At 40.6% G+C, this 22632-nt stretch overlaps 1 protein-coding gene across 3 annotated transcripts in view; it reads left to right on the top strand.

The window, feature by feature from the left end:
• Positions 1-22632, top strand: part of SGMS1 (sphingomyelin synthase 1) — a 226229-nt gene that overhangs the window by 143577 nt on the left and 60020 nt on the right. For all 3 annotated transcript variants that reach the window (XM_053692223.1, XM_053692221.1, XM_053692222.1), the window contains 2 exons: positions 9066-9891; positions 12714-12831. In XM_053692223.1, the coding sequence (XP_053548198.1) occupies positions 9236-9891; positions 12714-12831 (774 nt within the window). In that variant the 5' untranslated portion in view covers positions 9066-9235. The remainder of the gene's footprint in view (positions 1-9065; positions 9892-12713; positions 12832-22632) is intronic.

A 22632-nucleotide genomic window follows, 5' to 3' on the forward strand; every position in this document is an offset into this window, starting at 1 on the left:
AACCTGTCTCTAGGAAAATTTAACATAGATATGGTGTAAATATCTTATTGTTATGAATCCAAGGGTTACTCATGGAGTAAAGTCTGGATTCCCAGGATATTATCTTTTCTCCAAGATGATTTTGAGAAAGGGTTGTCAGCTAGTTCCTTTAAAAGGACAGATTTCTACTGTCTATTCTTTTGCTCAAGCGTCTGGCAGGTATTCTAGACGTTCAGGCTTTGGTTAGAACCAAGCCTGTTTTTAAAACTGTTGCTCCACCATGGAGCTTAAACATGGTTCTTAAGGTTCTTCAAGGAGTTCCTTTTGAACCTTTTCATTCCATAGATATCAAACTTTATCTTGGAAAGTTCCTTCTTGGTAGCTATTTCCTCGGCTCGTAGAGTCTCCGAGTTATCTGCGTTACAATGTGATTCTCCTTATCTGGTCCTCCGTACGGATAAGGTAGTCCTGCGTACCAACCTGGGTTTTTACCTAAGGTGGTATCTAACAAGAATATCACTCAAGAGATTGTTGTTCCATTCTTGTATCCTAATCCTTCTTCAAAGAAGGAACGTCTATTACACAATTTGGACGTGACTCGTGCTTTAAAGTTTTACTTACAAGCTACTACAGATTTTCATCAAACATTCACCTTGTTTGCTGTCTATTCTGGACAGAGGAGAGGTCAAAAGACTTCAGCAACCTCTCTCTTTTTGGTTAAAAAGCATAATTCATTTAGCTTATGAGACTGCTGGACCGCAGCCTTCTGAAGGGATTACAGCTCATTCTACTAGAGCTGTGGTTTTCACTTGGGCCTTTTTAGAAGGAGGCTTCTGTTGAACAGATTTACGAGATGGAGTCTTGGTCTGCGCCTTATACTTTTTCAAATTTAACAAATTTGATATTTTGCTTCTTTGGAGGCTATTTTTGGGAGAAATTGTTTTTTTACAGGCAGTGGTCACTTCCGTTTAAGTACCTGCCTTGTCCCTCCCATCATCCGTGTACTTTAGCTTTGGTATTGGTATCCCATAAGTAATGGATGATCCGTGGACTGGATACACTTAACAAGAGAAAACATAATTTATGCTTACCTGATAAATTTATTTCTCTTGTAGTGTATCCAGTCCACGGCCCGCCCTGTCCTTTTAAGGCAGGTCTAAATTTTAATTAAACTACAGTCACCACTGCACCCTATGGTTTCTCCTTTCTTGTCTTGTTTCGGTCAAATGACTGGATATGACATGTTAGGGGAGGAGCTATATAGCAGCTCTGCTTGGGTGATCCTCTTGCAACTTCCTGTTGGGAAGGAGAATATCCCATAAGTAATGGATGATCCGTGGACTGGATACACTACAAGAGAAATAAATTTATCAGGTAAGCATAAATTATGTTTTCATTTGATGTTTTTCCAACAAGGTGCATGGTATCATTTGGCAAGTTTCTCTTTTTAATATACAGTAACTATCAAGATTTACTACGTTGAGGATTTTTTTCTTCTTCCTGAGAGTGTACCACTCTTATTTACCCTGCAGTAATTTTACACTATACAGTACATATGTGTACATAAAATAATCTATTTAAATTATTGCAGCCAGCTTGGATATTTTTTTTTGTGGGTTGTGTAGTATTTGTATAGTATATGCATGTGTTGTGAATGTAATAAAGTATTCAAAATTAGGCTCAAATTGCTGTTTAAAACTTTATTTAGAGCAAACTGTTTAGTGGCGTGCTAAAGAGTTCATAGGACAATTACCTTAATGTCAGTGTCACATTGTGACACTGTGGAAAGGTTGTTGAAGTGTATTTTTTTTCTCTCTCCTACTTCTAAAACGATAATTATTTGAAATACTTTAGAGACTCATTTAAAATCTGTTACCAGCTAATGAAGGTTGCCTCACTTCTATAAAGTGATTTATTGGTGCAGACAATTCCCTATGGTTAATTAGTAGCTTTCGAAATGTGAATTATTTAACATGTAAAGAGTTGATACAAATATATGATGTATTTACTGTTCTAATGCATGTTTATTGATTTCCACATCCTTTGATGTTCTTAATCAAAATAATTGTTTTTTTACTTCATATTTTTGTTCTTTTAGGAAAAAAAATATGAAGTGCTAAAGAGTTCATAGGACAATTACCTTAATGTTAGTGTCACATATGTATGTTCCTTGTTTGTGGTTTTTGTTTATTTTTTTCCTTTTTAATATGAGGAGAGTCCACAACTTCATTCCTTGTGGGAATTCAGAACCTGGCCACCAGGAGGAGGCAAAGACACCCCAGCCAAAGACTTTAATACCTCCCCCACTTCCCTCATATCCCAGTCATTCTTTGCCTTTCGTAACAGGAGGTTGGCAGAGAAGTGTCAGAAGATACGGAGTAGTTCCATATGGAGAGTATCTACCCTTTTGTAATGGGACTGGAGTTTTAAGTAGACTTGTCAGCCTCTCAGTGAGAGCATTGACGAAAGTTAGGGTCCGGAGATGCAGGGAGACTTTCTGCGAACCCATCCAGACTCGTATTAACAGCTCCTAAGCAATCAATGTTGACGAATTTCACTGCCTGCTTCCATCACTAAAGTTCATGTTAGGAGCGATGCTACAAGACTGTCAAACGTTAGAGGCTGTGTTTCTGTTCCACAGCATAGATTCTGGTAAGATTGTTTCATTTTTTTTTTTACACATATGATAACGCAAGAAGACACGGTCACAATGTGGCTCCTTTTTATCTGTATGGAATCAAGGGTTAATATCTCCGGAAGGGGATTATTGAACAGGGGGATTGATCACTTAAATTATTTTGTTATGTTTATGCTGCAACATGTATGAGATGAGGCTCAGACAGATGTGGAACGTACAGGTTTACTTTAGTTTTTGGGATAAGCTGTGCAGTCTATTAAGCTTGGCACGCTTTTTTCCTATAGCAGGAGCGGTCCTGCATGGCGCAGCACGTGACCGGGTGTGGTCACACTGATTTCCTTGTTCCTGACCATGCAGTGTAAGCAAACAAAGCAGTTTCTCTATTTGGCCTGCGTCATTGGAGGTGGTGAGTGTCCCAGCCATGGGGGTATAAAGGTGCCATTTTATATTGTTTTTTCTATAGTCCATTATATAAGCGCATGCTATGGAGGACTTGGGTAAAGCGGGAGTAACCTCTAACGTATCAAAGTCTAATACCTGTCTATATTGTGAGGATGCCACGATATACCCGCCTGCTCAATTATGTTCCACATGCCTTGATAAGGTAATCATGTCAAGGAAGGTCAATATGTTTAGTACCACTGAGCCGTCCATCCCCAAGGAGTCTGTCCCATGAGGTGCACACCCTAGAGTCATCTCCTATTACACATGCAGCTTCCCGTAGCACTCCTGATCATCCATCTGGAGGGGCCCTTTTACCGCCAGACTTCACTTAACATTTACAAATGGCAGTGTCTGCGGCCTTTAGTGCTTTACCTCACCCTGCTAAGCGCAAGCAAAAGGTCAAATATTGTTATCCTTCCCAGGGGGTATCTACTAGCTTATTGGAGTTATCGGATACAAGATTATCAGTTCACGAAGAAGCCTGAAACTTCTGGGGATGCGCTTTCTGGGTCGGAGTCTGCTGCCTCTAAGCCTCCAGCTGCGGAGAAACCAGACTTTAGATTTACTATTGAAAATTTACGCTTTCTGCTAAAGGAAGTTTTGGCTACTTTAGAGATTCCGGAGCCTAAATTGTCTGAGGAACCTTGTATTCCTAAGTTAGATGTGGTCTACGAGGACAGGGTGGTACCACACACTTTCCTGGTTCCCGTAAAGATGGCAAACATTATTAAGAATGAATGGGAAAGACTTGGTTCATCATTTCTACCTTCTTTTTCCTTTAAAAAATTATTCCCGGTTCTGGACTCGCATTTGGAGTTGTGGGGCTCCATCCCCAAGGTGGATGGTACTATCTCCACACTTGCTAAGCGCACTACTATTCCCCCCCTTGAGGATAATTCGTCGTTTAAAGAGCCTATGGATAAGAAGATAGAAACTCTTTTAAGAAGGATGTTTCAATATACAGGTTATTTGTTTCAACCGGCAGCGGCTGTTTCTGCAGCGGTTACCTACTGATGAAACTCCTTTATCTGAGTTGATCGAGGTGGAGGGTCCCCTCGACGTGATCCAAGAGAGAATCAAGGCCTTAAGGATGACTAATTCTTTTATTTGTGATGCAGATTATTCACCTGAACGCCAAGGCTTCAGGTTTTTCTGTTCAAGCCCTTAGGGCTCTATGGCTGAAGTCTTGGTCTGCGGACATGACTTCGAAGTCAAGACTTCTTTCCCTTCCATTTAAGGGAAAGATTCTTTTTGGCCCAGGCCTATTATCTCCACGGTTACTGGAGGCAATGGTGCCTTTTTATTGCAGGATAAGAACAACAAACCGAAGGGACAAGGTCCTTATTTTCGTTTGGATAAATCCCAACCTCAGCAGCCCTTCCCAAAGTCTGAGCAATCCAAGGGATCTTGGAAGCTGGCTCAGTCCTGGAATAATTCCAAGCAGAACAAGAAGCCCGCAAGTCAGTCGGCATGAATGGGCGGCCTCCGATCCGGCTCTGGATCGTGTAGGGGTAGACTGTCACTCTTTTCGGAAGCTTGGTTTGGGGACGTGCAAAACCCGTTGGGCTTGGAGGTCATCGTTCAGGGATACAGGATAGGTTTCAAGTCTCACCCACCCAGGGGCAGATTCCTCTTGTCAAACCTGTCTTCAAGGCCAGAAAATAGAGGCTTTTCTAGGGTGCGTGAGGGAACTTTCTTCCCTGGGAGTCATCGTACCGGTTCCTCTGGCAGAAAGAGGTCTGGGGTACTACTTAAACCTTTTTGTGGTCCCGAAGAAGGAGGGAACTTTTCACCCGATTCTAGACCTAAAGTGCTTAAACAAATTCCTATCTGTCCCCTCGTTCAAGATGGAGACAATAAGGTCCATCCTTTCTGAATAAAAAGTAAGGACAGTTCATGACCACGATAGAGCTGAAGGATGCTTACCTTCACGTTTCCAATACGCAAGGATCACTTCAAGTTCATAAGGTTTGCATTCCTGGACCAGCACTTCCAGTTTATTGCACTTCCGTTTTGTCTAGCTACTGCTCCAAGAGTTTTTACGAAGGTTCTAAGGGCTCTGCTTGCGGTGGCCAGAACCAGAGGTATAGCAGTAGCACCATACTTGGACGTTATTCTGGTTCATGCACCATCCTATCGACTGGCAGAAGACCATTTGAAATATCTTCTCTCTTCTTCAATCTCATGGATGGAAAATAAACTTAGAGAAGAGTTCTCTTACTCCCAGTAAAAGGATAGAGTTCTTGGGTACTATAAAAGACTCCATATCCATGAGGATATTTCTTACAGACCAGAGACGCTACAAGCTAACTTCCAATTGTCTTGCCCTCTGTGGCTCGGTGTATGGAGGTGATTGGTCTCATGGTGTCCAGCATGGACATCATTCCTTTTGCTAGATTCCATCTCAGACCACTTCAGCTGTGCATGCTGAGACAGTGGAATGGCGATCATTCGGATCTGTCTCAACAGATTTCTCTGGACAACCGGTCAAGAGAATCGCTCTCCTGGTGGCTCTGTCCAGATCACCTGTCCCAAGGGACATCCTTCTTGAGACCATCCTGTGAGATTGTGATTGGGAGATCTGAAGGCTTTGTCTCTTCTGGGTTTGTCCCAGTTTATCAGATTCCAATCAGACAACATAACCTTGGTGGCTTACATCAACCATCAGGGGGGAACGAGGAGCTCCCTAGCAATGAGGGAAGTATCTTGGATTCTGGAGTGGGCAGAGGCCCACAACTGCTCGCTGTCAGCAATCCACATTCCGGGTGTGGACAACTGGGAAGCGGATTTCCTCAGCAATCCTTTCATCTAGGGGAATGGTCTCTCCATCCCGAGGTGTTTGTGGAGATTTGCATCAGATGGGGGATGCCGGAGATGTATCTCATGGCGTCTCGGCTCAATTCCAAGCTACGCAGATATGGGTCGCAGTTCAGGTATCCTCAGGCGGAGGTAATAGTTGCATTAGCAGTGCCTTGGAGGTTCCATCTGATCTACATTTTTCCACTATTACCACTCCTTCCTTGTGTAGTGGCCCACATCAAGCAGGAGCAAACATCAGTGATCCTAATTGCTCCATCGTGGCTCCGAAGGATGTGGTTCGCGGACCTGGTTGGGATCTCCTCCATGGAGGTTACCTTGTCGCGGGGATCTGCTGGCACAGGGTCCTTTTTGTTTATCAAAATCTAGATTCTCTGAGGCTGACTGCGTGGAGATTGAACGCTTAGTCCTTGCCAAGAGGGGTTTCTCTAAGAAGGTTATTGATACTCCCATTCATTCAAGCTAGTAAGCCGGGTTACTCGTCTCATCTATTATAAGGTGTGGAGGACCTACTTATTCTGGTGTGAAGAACGTGGATTCCCCTGGCATAAGGCCAGGGTTTCCAGGAAATTTTCTTTTCTCTCCAGGATGGCCTGGAGGAGGGCCTTTCTGCTAGTTCTCCTAAGGGACAGATTTCGTCTCTGTCTGTTTTTACTGCATAACAGGCTCGCTGAGCTTCCAGGTGTTCAGTCTTTTGTTCAGGCTCTGACTAGAATCAGGCCGGTGTTTAGATCTATTGCTCCTCCTTGGAGTTTAAATCTTGTTCTTAAAGTGTTGCAGAGGGCTCTTTTTGATCATATGCATGTAATTGACATTAAGTTACTGTCTTGGAAGGTTCTTTTTCTACTGGCTATTGCTTCGGCGCGCAGAGTATCTGAGATTGATGCCTTGCAATGTTATCCCCCTTACCTAGTGTTCCATGCTGATAAGGCTGTTCTTCGTACTGGGTTAGGTTTTCTTCCTAAGGTTGTTTCAGATCGCAACATCAATCAGGAGATTGTGGTCCCTTCCTTGTGTCCTGATCCTTCCTCTTCGAATAAACGGTTACTTGATAATTTGGATGTGGTTCGGGCCTTGAAGTTCTATCTAAAGGGTACAAAGGAATTTAGACGGACTGTTGTCTATTCTGGGAAACGTAGGGGACAGAAGGCACTTCCTTATCTTTTTGGTTAAGGAGCATTATTCGCTTAGCATATGAGACAGCGGGACATAAGCCTCCTCAGAGGATTAAGGATTATTCAACTAGAGCTATGGCTTCCTCTTGGGCCTTTAAGAACGAGGACTCTATGGATCAGATTTGTAGGGCGGCTACCTGGTCCTCCTTCCATACTTTTTCAAAGTTTTGCAAATTTGACGTTTTTGCTTTGGCTGAAGCAGCTTTTGGGAAAAAGGTTTTGCAGACTGTAGTGCCCTCAGAATAGGGTCCACCTCTTTTACCCTCCCGTTTTCATTCAGTGTCCTCTAGAGCTTGGGTATATGTTTCCCACAAGTAAGGAATGAAGCCATGGACTCTCCTCATATTAAGAAGAAAAACCTAAATTATGCTTACCAGATAATTTCCTTTCCTTCTGTATGAGGAGAGCCAAGGCCCCCGCCTGTATTTCTCAGATGGGCGCCATTTATACCCTGGTAATTCTCCTACCGTTCCCTCATATATCCCAGTCCTCCTGCCAAGGGAACAAGGAAGTGGGGGAGGTATTTAAGCTTTTGGCTCAAGTGTCTTTGCCTCCTCCTGGTGGCCAGGTTCTGAATTCCCACAAGTAAGGAATGAAGCCGTAGACTCTCCTCATACAGAAGGAAAGAAAATTAACTGGTAATCATAATTTGTTTTTTGTGGGACATGTCTCTGTCCCCCAATAGAGCTATATACTTGTCAGTGAGATCTGTCCCTGTGTATATGAATTGTGCACAAAGATGCACTGCTTGCTTGTTACTGTATATATGTGTGTGTGTGTGTAATGTGTGTATGTGTGTATATGTGTATGTATGTATGTATATATATATGTATGTATGTATGTATGTATATATATATATATATATATATATATATATATATATATATATATGTGTGTATATATATATATCATTATACAGTGCTGCATATTTGTCAGAGTATACATACTAATCATTTCTACAGAGCAGTGTTGTGTGTTCACTATTGGCGAATAGATATTCTGTCATACAGAGCATATTTATAAGAGTATACATACTCCTATTTATACAGAGCAGTGTACTAACCAGGATGTAGTGTATAGAAGCTCACATTATACAGCAGTATACGCTCACTGCCAGTGTAGTTTCACTCAGATGTTTTTATTTTTAGCACAAATAGAAGATATAAAAAAAAATGATACAGCCATATAGATGCATAAACTATTGTTACGTTCGAGTTTTAGGTTTGATCGCAATCTTCACATCCGAGAAAGTTTACAACCTCTAAAATCATCTCCTTCTTAGTGATTAGTCTATAAACAAAAACATTGTACTTCCTTCTGTTAAAGTAAAATCTCAAAAGTAGTATGCGGTTTCCTATGAAGCATGCTAATATTTCCCCATGACCACCAAATGCCCTATGCTTGTCATGGAAAATAACTCTAATCAGCATGCCTGACACGTGAATGGTTATCCTGAAAGTATAAGGGGTTTTATTAGCCGTGTGTGTGTGTGTGTGTGCGTGTGTATAAAATCTTTTGTATTTCATGTGTAAGTTTGGCTTTTGGGACCCTTTAAAAGAACATGATACATTCATAGTTCTCATGGAGCGTGTCATTTTATGAGTGCTTTTGTTTCCTTTGTTGAAAAGTATACCTAGGTTGGCTCATGAAGACTGATGCACTACTGAGAGCTAGCTGCCGATTTATGGATGCATAGTTACACAAACCTCTTGTCTTTGAGTTACCAGGTGTCATTCACTAGGTTCCTGTAATGCATTTCTGTTTTGTCCCTTTGCATGGGTTAAAAACATATGTATATGTAAGCAAAAGTGCAATAATAAAGTGCTTTAACTCAGTTGGTCATTACTTTTTCACTTTAATGTCCATTTTCATGCATAAAAGCACTAAAAATCGCAGTTGCTGTTTTTATATGCATATTGCATTTTTTCGTGATTTAAAATACAATAATCTTTTTGTTTTTTTACCGTTTTTAATTATTTTCATTATATATTTGTTTATGTTGCTCTCAACAGGTTTTGTGATATGACCTGCACATCATGAAGTAAGGAGATATGTAACGTGCAAGGAGCAGTAGTCCAAGATTCTATCACAACCAAAATCGCCTCCCAGCTACGTGTGGCAGGATGAGAAAGCTACATATAGGTTTCATGTTGGATTGCTGTAAAGGCAACTGTTTTGGTGTATGAACTCTGATAACGTCCCTAGGCTTCTTCAGAAGATGAAGGATGTAATGCACTGGTCTCCAAAGGAGGTGGCTTCCTGGCTTATGGAAAGAGGCCTACAGGAATATTCTGAGATCTTTCAAATGCTTAATGGTCAGGGCTTGCTCAAACTGACAGAAGATGACTTTAAAAAGCCTCCTTTGTCACGTGTATCTTCAGATAATGGACGACATTTGTTGGAAATGATAGAAACATTAAAAATAGAGAATCACATAGAGGAACACATGAATGGACATGCAAATGGGCATCTTTGTACCAACCCAGTCACCAATAACCAAGGTTTTACTAGCAAAGCTAAGAAGAACGGGGTGCCAAATGGTTTTAGAAAAGAAATGATTAGAATCTCTATTCCGGAGCCTGAGCGTTCCCAGTCTTATCCAGATGAGTGGGGCAAAACCTTTCTAGCTTTCACCTATGCACTTTGTTGTTTTATTCTTACCACAGTGATGATTTCTGTTGTCCATGAACGTGTACCACCCAAAACAGTCGAAGGCCCACTCCCAGACGTCTTTTTTGATCATTTTGATAGAGTACAGTGGGCATTTTCTATTTGTGAGATTAATGGAATGATTCTTGTAGGACTGTGGTTAGTCCAATGGTTATTTTTGAAGTACAAGTAAGTAAAATTTACTAATTTCTAAAACGTATGGTTTCTTTTTTGCATGTATAGCATATTTATACCCACATTTCCTTCCCTGGTCTCTTTTCTCATTTACTGCAGTTACTTAAATGTTTTGTTAGACACTAGAATATTTAAATGGACAGTTTTTTCATAATTAAACTTTCATGAATCAATCAGGGCATTTAATTTTAAACAACTTTCCAATTTACTTTTATAACCAAATTGGCTTTGTTCTCTTGGTATTCTTAGTTGAAAGCTAACCTAGGTAGGCTCATACTATTTTCTAAGCCCTAGAAAGCCACCTCTTATCTGAATGCAGTTTTTCCACTGCTAGAGGGCGTTAGTTAATGTGAGCCATATAGATAACATTGTGCTTGCACCCGTGGAGTTATTTAAAAGTAAGCACATTTATTGCCTGAAATGCAAGTCTGTTAAAAGATCTCAGATAAGGAGGCAGTCTGCAAAAGCTTATATTAATATACTTTTTACCTCTATGATTAACTTGTATCTAACAGTGTTGGTTATGCAGAACTGGGCAACGGATAATAAAGGGCTTATCTAATTTTTTTGTTTGTTTTTTTAACTATAAAAATTCTGGTTAACTGAGCTTTTTAGATTCATGAATTCCTACACTCAACGCATTAGTGTAGTAATTTGCTTGCTTCTTAGTTGAATTAAGAGCATTTGATAAACGCACACTTTCAAGCAAACTACAGGGTTGATTATATTGAGCATTATATTATATGTCTTTCACATCCAGAACTTTGCTTAGCAAGATCAACTGTGCTTAAGCTAAAATTTGTCTTTCTTTAGAGAATCGTGTCAGACTAGAGAGCTTTAGAGAATTGGGTCTACATTCTGACTGCTTTTCATTTAAGCCATTAAGGGACATTATGCACTAGATTATTTTTTTTTTTACATAAATGTTTTTTTAGATGATCCATTCATATAGCCCTTATAGGTGTTTTTTTTTTTTTTTGTTTGTTTTTTAAATGTATGTATAGTTTTGCTTATTTTTAAATAACAACATTGCACTGATTTTCAGACTCCTAACCAAGCCCCAAAGTTTTAGGCGTATACTAATGTATACCTTCTCCAGCTTGCTGCTGTTTGTGTAAAGGGTCTTTTCATAAGCAGAGGAAGCGGGAGGGGGGAGTGTCTGCTTTTACAAGGTGTTCCAGTTAACCGAATCAACAGTGCTAAACTGGGAGTTTCTAAGTAAGATTGTAAAAGGTTTTATATTGGATTTTTAGATCCGCATCTGTGCATATTATTCTTTATAGTAGTGTCTATTACATGCAGTTATATGAAAATTGGTGTATACTGCCCCTTTAAGACTATAAAGTCAAAATCAAGTGCTCATGTTTCAGATAGAGCATGCTATTTTAAACAACTTTCCAATTTACTTCTATTCTCTAATTTGGTTCATACTAGTGATATATATTTCTTGGTATCATTTGTTTAAAAGCATACTTTTTAGGCTCAGGAGCAGCAGTGCTCTTTTGGGATCTAGCTGCTTATTGGTTGGGTAGCATTCAGAGATGTTGGAGGAGGAAAATCTGCTTCTCACTCTGTTCTCCAAAACTGCCCATAGTGTTTTGATGATATTCAGGGCAGATGTTAAATTTTATCTTGATTCTTCTCTAACCAAGACTGAACGGTTCTGGCTGTATGTAGGGTCACATAATCATCTTGAAAAATGGCATCATTGTTGGGAAACATTTGGACCATAGGATGCACCTGATCACCTAGAATGTTTATGTACTTGCTGGAAGTAAGCTGGCCATTTATGGTAATGATGGGGCCAACCAAATACCAAGATATGGATGCCTAAGCCATCACAGATCCACTCCCATGTTTTACACTTTGGAACCAAACTTTCCAAGTTCCTTGGAGTTTCTCAATACATAAAGTTAAACTGTCGATGTAAACAAATAAGTAAAAAAAATTTGCTATCACATGATATTAATGATGGGATCGTGTCAGGGGGAGTGCCTTTGATGCTATGCACGCACTCCAGCCCGCAATCCCAGTTAGGAAGCCGTTATGGCTTCAGTACAGCCAAACGGCTATGACGACGGTCCATGCCTTCCTAACAGCGCTAAAGTCCATTAAGGTTAGGGCGGCATGGAACGTCCTAACGGCGGGAAGGGATAAATGTAAATGCCTCATCTGACCAAATATCTAGTCCCCATTCTTCATGACACCATCCTTTTTTATTTCCGCAGTGGTGTCTGTAATTAAAGGTTTAGCTATTGCATGCTGGCTTTATGCAGTTTTCTGTGGACTGTTGTTTTTGTGGAAACAGGGTCTTGTCATGCTTTGTGTACTCACTCAACCGCTCTTGAAACACCAAACAATTGCTCCTGTTAAATGGGCCCCCCTTGATTTGTTCAATCAGTCTGACAAGTTACCCATTTTACCCACCCCTTGTACTAAGTGCTGCTGAGCACAGCTTGTAATACACTGGCATACAACCTAGAGAATGCAGACATAGAAAAGGTAATCAAAATATAATCACTTTTTGTTTCCTTTTACTGAAGCCTACACAAATCTTAACCCCTATACTGATAGTGTTGACATTTTATCCAACACCTGTATATGCCTCTTGTCATAAGCAGACCTGATATCTTCACCTAGTTCCCAGTAATACATTGCTGCCCCTTCAACAATGGATACAGAGGGAATAAAGCAAATTTGATAATAAAAGTAAATTGGATTATGCATAAGGCTTTTCTAAAAATGTAATTAAAAAATGTATGTATGTATTTTTTACATCCCTTCCTCGTTAACATTGTTTTCATTTCTTCCCACAGATCTATTATTAGCCGAAGGTTTTTTTGTATAGTTGGTACTCTGTACCTATATCGATGTATAACTATGTATGTAACTACACTCCCAGTTCCTGGAATGCATTTCAATTGTTCTCCTAAGGTAAGGTTATCTTACACATTGTTTATGGTCTCTAAATTTAGGAAGATGCTTTGTTGAATTTGCAAACTGAAATTATAATCTGTAGTGTTACGATCAGATGCATTTGTGAATGTTTGTCATCTTTTACTACAACTGTCCTTCCCCCCCCCCCCCCCTCTTATGGTATTGTGGTGATATATAATTTTCTCACAGATATATAGTATTGTTCCTCCCTTAGTACATAAAAGCTTCTGTGAGGTCTTTAGGACATTTCTCCCCTGCTATAGGTTTCTCGCTACCCAAATGACTTGACCTAAGTTTTGTATATTAACATCAGTGTTTGGCTTTTCAAAATGTATTAATGGCTACAATGCAAATTACAACATAAAGAACAACATGCATCAGTTATATGTGCATTAAGTACCGATCTCCAGTTTTGTCTCTAAATTTGTTGTGGATTCAAAAAAAAAAAAAAAAATGCTTATACAAAATTGAATTGGGATGATTTTATGTGAGTGTGTTTTCTTCTGTTAAGTGTGATCAGTCCACGGGTCATCATTACTTGTGGGATATTAACTGCTCCCCTACAGGAAGTGCAAGAGGATTCACCCAGCAGAGTTGCTATATAGCTCCTCCCCTCTACGTCACCCCCAGTCATTCTCTTGCACCCAACGACTAGATAGGATGTGTGAGAGGACTATGGTGATATATTTAGTTTTTATATCTTCAATCAAAAGTTTGTTATTTTATAATAGCACCGGAGTGTGTTATTCCTTCTCTGGTAGAATTTGAAGAAGAATCTACCTGAGTTTTTCTATGATTTTAGCCGGAGTAGTTAAGATCATATTGCTGTTTCTCGGCCATCTGAGGAGAGGTAAACTTCAGATCAGGGGACAGCAGGCAGATTAATCTGCAAAGAGGTATGTAGCAGTTTATTATTTTCTGACATGGAATTGATGAGAAAATCCTGCCATACCGTTATAATGTAAACTCAGCCTTGAATGCAGTAGATGTAGCTGATATCAGGCTGTCATGTATGTATATTTTACACTTCAGTTTTCTGGGAAATGGTACTTCTCTGGCTTTTAAACTGTATACATAGACTTAACCTATTTTGCAGGGACTTGCAATAGGTTTTAAATGACAATTAATTATTGAGGTAAAACGTTTTTTTGCTGGCATGTAAAAACGTTTTTTTCTCTGAGGTACTGGGTGAAAAAATGTTTTGGGCACTTTTTTTCCACTTGGCAATAGTTTTGATTTAAATTAGAGCAGTTCACTGATCCCTCTCACTGTTTTGTGTGTGGGGGAGGGGCCATTTTGGTGCTTTCACTATGCATCAGAAAAACTCAGTCAGAGGTTCATTTTCTTCCTGCATGATCCGGTTCATCTCTACAGAGTTCAGGGATCTCAAGAGTCTTTTTTGAGGGAAGTAATCATTCACAGCAGAGCTGTGCTGATTGTATTGACTGTGATATAAAAAACGTTTATTTGTGTATTTTTTTTCTGCTGCCTGGGTTAGTTATCATTTGCTGAGGGGAACAATCCTTTGCTAAAACTGTATATTCTGACAAAGATTGATGCTATAACTTAATTATTTTATCTGTTATAATATTTTCTGTGCTTCTTAAAGGCACAGTTCGTTTTCATATTATTTGTAAATTACTTTGAAAAGTATTTCCAAGTTGCTGTTTATTTGCTAGTGTGTTAAACATGTCTGATTCAGAGGAATATCTCTGTGCTATATGTGTTAATGCCAAAGTGGAGCCCAATAGAAATTTATGTACTAAATGTATTGATGCTACTTTAAAAAATAGTCAATCTGTACAAATTGAACATATTTCACCAAACAACGAGGGGAGAGTTATGCCGACTAACTCGCCTCACGTGTCAGTACCTGCATCTCCCGCTCAGGAGGTGCGTGATATTGTAGCGCCGAGTGCATCTGGGCGGCCATTACAAATCACATTACAAGATATGGCTACTGTTATGACTGAAGTTTTGGCTAAACTACCAGAACTAAGAGGTAAACGTGATCACTCTGGGATGAGAACAGAGTGCGCTGATAATGCAAGGGCCATGTCTGATACTGCGTCACAGTTTGCAGAACGTGAAGACGGAGAGCTTCATTCTGTGGGTGACGGTTCTGATCCAAATAAACTGGACTCAGACATTTCAAATTTTAAATTTAAGCTTGAGAACCTCCGTGTGTTACTAGGGGAGGTATTAGCGGCTCTGAATGATTGTAACACAGTTGCAATCCCAGAAAAAATGTGTAGGTTGGATAAATATTTTGCGGTACCGACGAGTACTGACGTTTTTCCTATACCTAAGAGACTTACTGACATTGTTACTAAGGAGTGGGATAGACCCGGTGTGCCTTTCTCACCCCCTCCTATATTCAGAAAAATGTTTCCAATAGACGCCGCCACACGGGACTTATGGCAAATGGTCCCTAAGGTGGAGGGAGCAGTTTCTACTTTAGCTAAGCGTACCACTATCCCAGTGGAGGATAGCTGTGCTTTTTCAGATCCAATGGATAAAAAATTAGAGGGTTACCTTAAGAAAATGTTTGTTCAACAAGGGTTTATATTGCAACCTCTTGCATGTATTGCGCCTGTCACGGCTGCAGCAGCATTTTGGTTTGAGTCTCTGGAAGAGACACTTCAATCATCCACACTAGATGACATCACACACAAACTTAAATTCCTTAAGTTAGCTAATTCATTTATTTCAGATGCCGTAGTACATTTAACTAAACTTGCGGCTAAAAATTCAGGATTCGCCATTCAGGCACGCAGAGCTCTGTGGCTAAAATCCTGGTCAGCTGATGTTACGTCTAAATCTAAATTGCTTAATATTCCTTTCAAAGGGCAGACCTTATTCGGGCCCGGCTTGAAAGAGATTATTGATGACATTACAGGAGGTAAAGGTCATGCCCTGCCTCAGGACAAGGCCAAAGCCAAGGCTAGACAGTCCAATTTTCGTTCCTTTCGTAATTTCAAAGCAGGAGCAGCATCAACTTCCTCTGCACCAAAACAGGAAGGAGCTGTTGCTCGCTACAGACAAGGCTGGAAACCTAACCAGTCCTGGAACAGGGGCAAACAGGCCAGAAAACCTGCTGCTGCCCCTAAGACAGCATGAATTGAGGGCCCCCGATCCGGGACCGGATCTAGTGGGGGGCAGACTTTCCCTCTTCGCCCAGGCTTGGGCAAGAGATGTTCAGGATCCCTGGGCGTTAGAGATCATATCTCAGGGATACCTTCTGGACTTCAAATCCTCTCCCCCAAGAGGGAGATTTCATCTGTCAAGGTTGTCAACAAACCTAACAAAGAAGGAAGCGTTTCTACGCTGCGTACAAGATCTTTTATTAATGGGAGTGATCCATCCAGTTCCGCGGTTGGAACAAGGACAAGGGTTTTACTCAAATCTGTTTGTAGTTCCCAAAAAGAGGGAACCTTCAGGCCAATCTTGGATTTAAAGATCCTAAACAAATTCCTAAGAATTCCATCGTTCAAGATGGAAACTATTCGAACAATTTTGCCCATGATCCAAGAGGGTCAGTACTTGACCACAGTGGATTTAAAGGATGCTTACCTTCACATACCGATTCACAGAAGTCATTACCGGTATCTAAGGTTTGCCTTTTTAGACAGGCATTACCAGTTTGTAGCTCTTCCATTCGGACTGGCTACGGCTCCAAGAATCTTCACAAAGGTTCTGGGCACTCTTCTGGCGGTACTAAGACCGCGAGGAATTTCAGTAGCTCCGTACTTAGACGACATACTGATACAAGCTTCAAGCTTTCAAACTGCCAAATCTCATACAGAGATAGTACTGGCATTTCTAAGGTCGCATGGATGGAAAGTGAACGAAGAGAAAAGTTCTCTCTTTCCACTCACAAGAGTTCCCTTCCTGGGGACTCTGATAGATTCTGTAGAAATGAAGATTTACCTGACAGAGGACAGGTTAACAAAACTTCAAAATGCATGCCGTGTCCTTCATTCCATTCAAGAGACCAGAAATTCTCTTCTATGGTGGCTTTATCGGCCACATCTGTCCAGGGGAATGCCATTCAGCAGGCCAGACTGGTCAATTGTCAACAGCCTACTAGGTTGGGGCGCTGTCTGGAATTCTCTGAAGGCTCAGGGACTATGGAATCAGGAGGAGAGTCTTCTTCCAATAAACATTCTGGAATTGAGAGCAGTCCTCAATGCTCTTCTGGCTTGGCCCCAGTTAGCAACTCGGGGGTTCATCAGGTTCCAGTCGGACAACATCACGACTGTAGCTTATATCAACCATCAGGGAGGGACAAGAAGCTCCCTAGCAATGATGGAAGTATCGAAGATAATTCACTGGGCAGAGTCTCACTCTTGCCACCTGTCTGCAATCCACATCCCGGGAGTGGAGAACTGGGAGGCGGATTTCTTAAGTCGTCAGACTTTTCATCCGGGGGAGTGGGAACTTCATCCAGAGGTCTTTGCCCAAATACTTCCACGTTGGGGCAAACCAGAGATAGATCTCATGGCGTCTCGACAGAACGCCAAGCTTCCGCGCTACGGGTCCAGATCCAGGGATCCGGGAGCGGTCCTGATAGATGCCTTGACAGCACCATGGACCTTCAGGATGGCTTATGTGTTTCCACCTTTCCCGATGCTTCCTCGATTGATTGCCAGAATCAAACAGGAGAAAGCATCAGTGATTCTAATAGCGCCTGCATGGCCACGCAGGACTTGGTATACAGATCTGGTGGACATGTCATTCTGTCCACCTTGGTCGTTACCTCTGAAACAGGACCTTCTGATTCAGGGTCCTTTCAAACATCAAAATCTAACTTCTCTGAAGCTGACTGCTTGGAAATTGAACGCTTGATCTTATCAAAGCGTGGTTTTTCTGAGTCAGTTATTGATACCTTAATACAGGCTAGGAAGCCTGTCACCAGAAAGATTTACCATAAAATATGGCGTAAATACCTATATTGGTGCGAATCCAAAGGTTACTCTTGGAGTAAGGTTAGGATTCCTAGGATATTGTCTTTTCTACAAGAAGGTTTAGAAAAGGGGTTATCCGCTAGTTCCTTAAAGGGACAGATCTCAGCTCTGTCCATTCTGTTACACAAGCGTCTGTCAGAAGTTCCAGACATTCAGGCTTTTTGTCAGGCTTTGGCCAGGATTAAACCTGTGTTTAAAGCTGTGGCTCCACCATGGAGTTTAAACCTCTTAACGTTTTACAGGGTGTTCCGTTTGAACCCCTTCATTCCATTGATATAAAGTTGTTATCTTGGAAAGTTCTATTTTTAATGGCTATTTCCTCGGCTCGAAGAGTCTCTGAGTTATTAGCCTTACATTGTGATTCTCCTTATTTGATTTTTCACTCGGATAAGGTAGTTCTGCGTACTAAGCCTGGGTTCTTACCTAAGGTAGTCACTAACAGGAATATCAATCAGGAGATTGTTGTTCCATCCTTGTGCCCAAATCCTTCTTCGAGGAAGGAACGTCTTTTGCACAATCTGGATGTAGTTCGTGCCCTTAAATTTTATTTACAGGCAACTAAAGATTTTCGACAAACGTCTTCCCTGTTTGTCGTTTACTCTGGTCAGAGGAGAGGTCAAAAAGTTTCTGCTACCTCTCTCTCTTTTTGGCTTCGTAGCATAATTCGTTTAGCTTATGAGACTGCTGGACAGCAGCCTCCTGAAAGAATTACAGCTCATTCCACTAGAGCTGTGGCTTCCACTTGGGCCTTTAAGAATGAGGCCTCTGTTGAACAGATTTGCAAGGCTGCAACTTGGTCTTCGCTTCATACTTTTTCCAAATTTTACAAATTTGACACTTTTGCTTCCTCGGAGGCTATTTTTGGGAGAAAGGTTCTTCAGGCAGTGGTTCCTTCTGTATAAAGAGCCTGCCTATCCCTCCCGTCATCCGTGTACTTTTGCTTCCCACAAGTAATGATGACCCGTGGACTGATCACACTTAACAGAAGAAAACATAATTTATGCTTACCTGATAAATTCCTTTCTTCTGTAGTGTGATCAGTCCACGGCCCGCCCTGTTTTTTAAGGCAGGTAAATATTTTTTAAATTATACTCCAGTCACCACTACACCCTTGGCTTCTCCTTTCTCGTTGGTCCTTGGTCGAATGACTGGAGGTGACGTAGAGGGGAGGAGCTATATAGCAACTCTGCTGGGTGAATCCTCTTGCACTTCCTGTAGGGGAGCAGTTAATATCCCACAAGTAATGATGACCCGTGGACTGATCACACTACAGAAGAAAGGAATTTATCAGGTAAGCATAAATTATGTTTTTTCCCCCTTAAAGGGACAGTCTACTTGAAAATTATTATTTTTTTTACCCATTCCCCAGTTTTGCATAACAGTACTGTTTTTACCTCTGATTACCTGTATCTAATTCCCTGCAGACTGCCCCTTATCTCAGTGCTTTTTACAAACGTGCATTTTAGCCAATTAGTGCTGGTTTTTGCATAACCATTATCATTCTCCATAGAAGTGAGCACAATGTTATCTATATGGCACAATGAATCAGCACTGTCTGGCTGTTTAAGATTTAAAAAGGGGTGGACTGCTAGGTCTTAGAAACAAGCAAACTTAGAGGTTAGAAAGTATAGTAATGTAACAATGCTGGTTATGCAAAGCTGGGGAATGGCTAGTAAAGGAGTTATCTATCTTTTTAGTAGTCTGTCCCTTTAAGAAAAGAAAATTAAGCTTTTTTTTTTGTATACGGTTTCCAGATTTTAGTTCCCCCCCCCCCCCCTATGGTAGCCTGCTTAGTGTTCTGATTTTAAATAAAACTTACATAAGTGTAATTCTTGTTTACTTTGTAAAATCTGATGAGTGTCCAAACACACCTACCTGTTTTATGTGCGTCTTGTTTCATAGTAAAGCCGGTGTACAATCCTCAGTGCTAATTATGCCACTTTGTTCTTTTGGTGTTCTTTGTTGAAAAGCATACCTAGGTAGGCTCATGAGCAACATTTCACTACTGGGAGCTAGCTAGTGATTGCTGGCTATGTATGTACTTATGCCAAATGTGTTCAGTTAGGTCATGCTAGTGCATTGCTGCTCTGGAGCTGACTTTAGCTATGTTTTTAACCCCTTTTTATTGTAAACAATAGTGCAAAAAGAAAATGGTATTCACACAAGAAGATTTTTTTTGCACTTTTATGTCCCTATAAATAAAACATTTTAAAGGGACACTAAAGTCAAAATTTCATGATTCACATAGAGCATGACATTTTTAAGAGACTTTCTAATTTACTTTCATTATCAAATTGTGCAGTCTCTTTAAATGCACACTTTGAAGCACCAGCTACTACTGAGCATGTGCAAGAGTTCAGTGTAGATGTATATTGGCTGATGGCATCACATGATACAAGGCCAGGAAATTAAAGTACATTTTGAACTTTGTGAGAAAAAAATCTACTGCTCATTTGAAATTCACAGTAAATGTTATTGCATTTTTTATTTTATTTATTATACACTTGATGTTCTAGTCTGTTAATGGCCCTCAGTGCAGTTGTAATTGTTCATTTACTTTCCACCATTTCTCAGCGTCAGTTTGTTCGTTTTTTGTTTTTTTTTGGTTCCATGTAGATAACCCTTTCATGTCCAGGGCAAGTGTTTAACATTGTATCAAATTTCCGATGTAAACATTGCTTGAAAAATTAAACCACGTGATCGTTTTATGCGATCATGTGATTACAAGGATCATGGAGGACTACCTACGATGCTAGGCATGCCCCCCAGTCTGATTTTTTTATTTTTTTATTTATCTTTTTCCTTCCCTTAAAGCAGCAGGCTGCAGGTCCCTGAATAACATAAGATCTTCCATGCCGTCCTAAGGGCGTTCATGCCCTTAGGACGTTCCATGCCATCCTAACAGCGCTGGGCTTTAAGAGGTTAAAGGGACATAAAACCACATTTTGTTTTCTTTCCTGACTAAAAGGGAGCATACAATTTTTTTTTTTTTAGAAAATTTCCATTTAATTCTATTTTCAAATTTGCATCATTCTCATGGAATTCTTGTGTGCTGCCATCTATTGCTCTCGCAAATGTTTAACATTGTCAGAAGTATTTTTGTAAAAATGCTGCTATATAGTGCTAAAGCCATGTGTACACCCCTAAGCACACCTTCCTGCTTTTCAACAAATAATTCCAAGAGGACAAAGAAAATTTGGTAATAGAAATAGATTGGATTTTTTTTTTTCTAAATTTGTATGCTTGCTCTGAAATCAAACTATTTGGGGTTTTCAAAATCACAAACCCCGACTGGAAAAGGGGTGCTACAATTCCAACGGTTATGAATAGCATAAAAAGCCCTCAGAGTATGCACTAAACACTATCCAGCCACAGTAACTTTTTTTTTTTTTTCACTCCAAAATGTGAATAACATCCCAAAATGTCTATAAGACAATAAGAAGGTGCACAGCATTGTGTAGTCCAAAAACAAGCGAATTTGTAAAGGGAAGCGTTAAAACATACTCCTTTATAAAGTGCAACTTGTCTCTCAGTGGCACAGCCCACAGTTTCATCAGGCCTGATTTAGAACTCCTGGTAAGGGGCATATTACGCTTTTTCCCCAACGGGTTTGGTTTCAATCTGTTCTAGATCCATGAGTTTCTGTTTTATGTTCTGAAGAAATCCTGTAAAGACAAGATCCTTCTTTCAGTAAGTCTTAGATCTGGAATCTATGAGAATAATAGTCCCAGTTCCAAGTTCGGAACAATGCCAGGGGTTTTATTTCAACCTTTTTACCGTTCCCAAGAAAGATGGGACTTATAGGCCAGTTCTGGATCTTAAAGTGAAGGTAAACTTTGATGAATGAATGAGTCTGTTTTTTAAATATACTATTAAAAACAGGGGCACTTTCATTTATCAAAGTTTACAAATCAGCCGTTTTGATTAAAAAAAACTTACCTTTTTTGTTTTTTTCACAGCCAGAGCAGCTTCCCCCTCCTGGAAATCCTCAATTCACACGTCAGCAATGACTAATCCGGCTTCCTTAGCTTAGTGATTGAAGGTTCTTCCGGAAGCTTCGGTTCCAAGAACCTCCAACGTAGCAAGCACTTCTTTCAGTAAAAAGCGCAAATGCTCCATCTTAAATTTGAAATCTGGCTCCTCCAAAGCTGGAGGTCTTGAAGATGCCGATTCCTTCCTAGAGAAAGCGCCCTCCGACGAGTCGGAGGCGGCGTCCTCATCAGATAATCTCTGAGACATTCAACTGAGTAGATGACCCCTGGGACGGAAGGCTATATCTTTCCCTTCGCAGGGCAAGGTATGGCATGGAAGGCCGCAGAAACACAATAAAGATATTATGCATAAATCCCCCCCCCCCCCCTGTTCAATAATCCCCTCTCCAGGAATATTAACCCTTTTTTCTATACAGATAAAAGGAGACACACTGTGACCCTGTCTTCTTGCGTTATCAAATGTGTATAAATGAAACAATCTTACCAGAATCTATGCCGTGGAACAGGAACACGGCCCTTCAAGTGGGACAGGTTAGTAGCATCGCTCCCGACATGGACTTGAGTGAATAAAGGCAGGCAGCGAAACTCTGCAACACTAATTGCCAAGGAGCTGTTAACATGAGTCAGGGTGGTTTTGCAGAGACGACTCTCCCTGCATCTCCAGACTCTTTCATCCATGCTCTCACTGAGAGGCTGACAGGATTACTTAAAGGGACATGAGAGCCAATTTTTTTCTTTCATGATTTAGAAAGAGCATGCCATTTCAAACAACTTTCTAATTTACTTCTATTATCTAATTTGCTTCATTCTCTTGATATCACTTGCTGAAAAGCATATCT

Source organism: Bombina bombina, chromosome 9 (genome assembly GCF_027579735.1).
Source record: "Bombina bombina isolate aBomBom1 chromosome 9, aBomBom1.pri, whole genome shotgun sequence".
Lineage (NCBI taxonomy): Eukaryota > Metazoa > Chordata > Amphibia > Anura > Bombinatoridae > Bombina > Bombina bombina.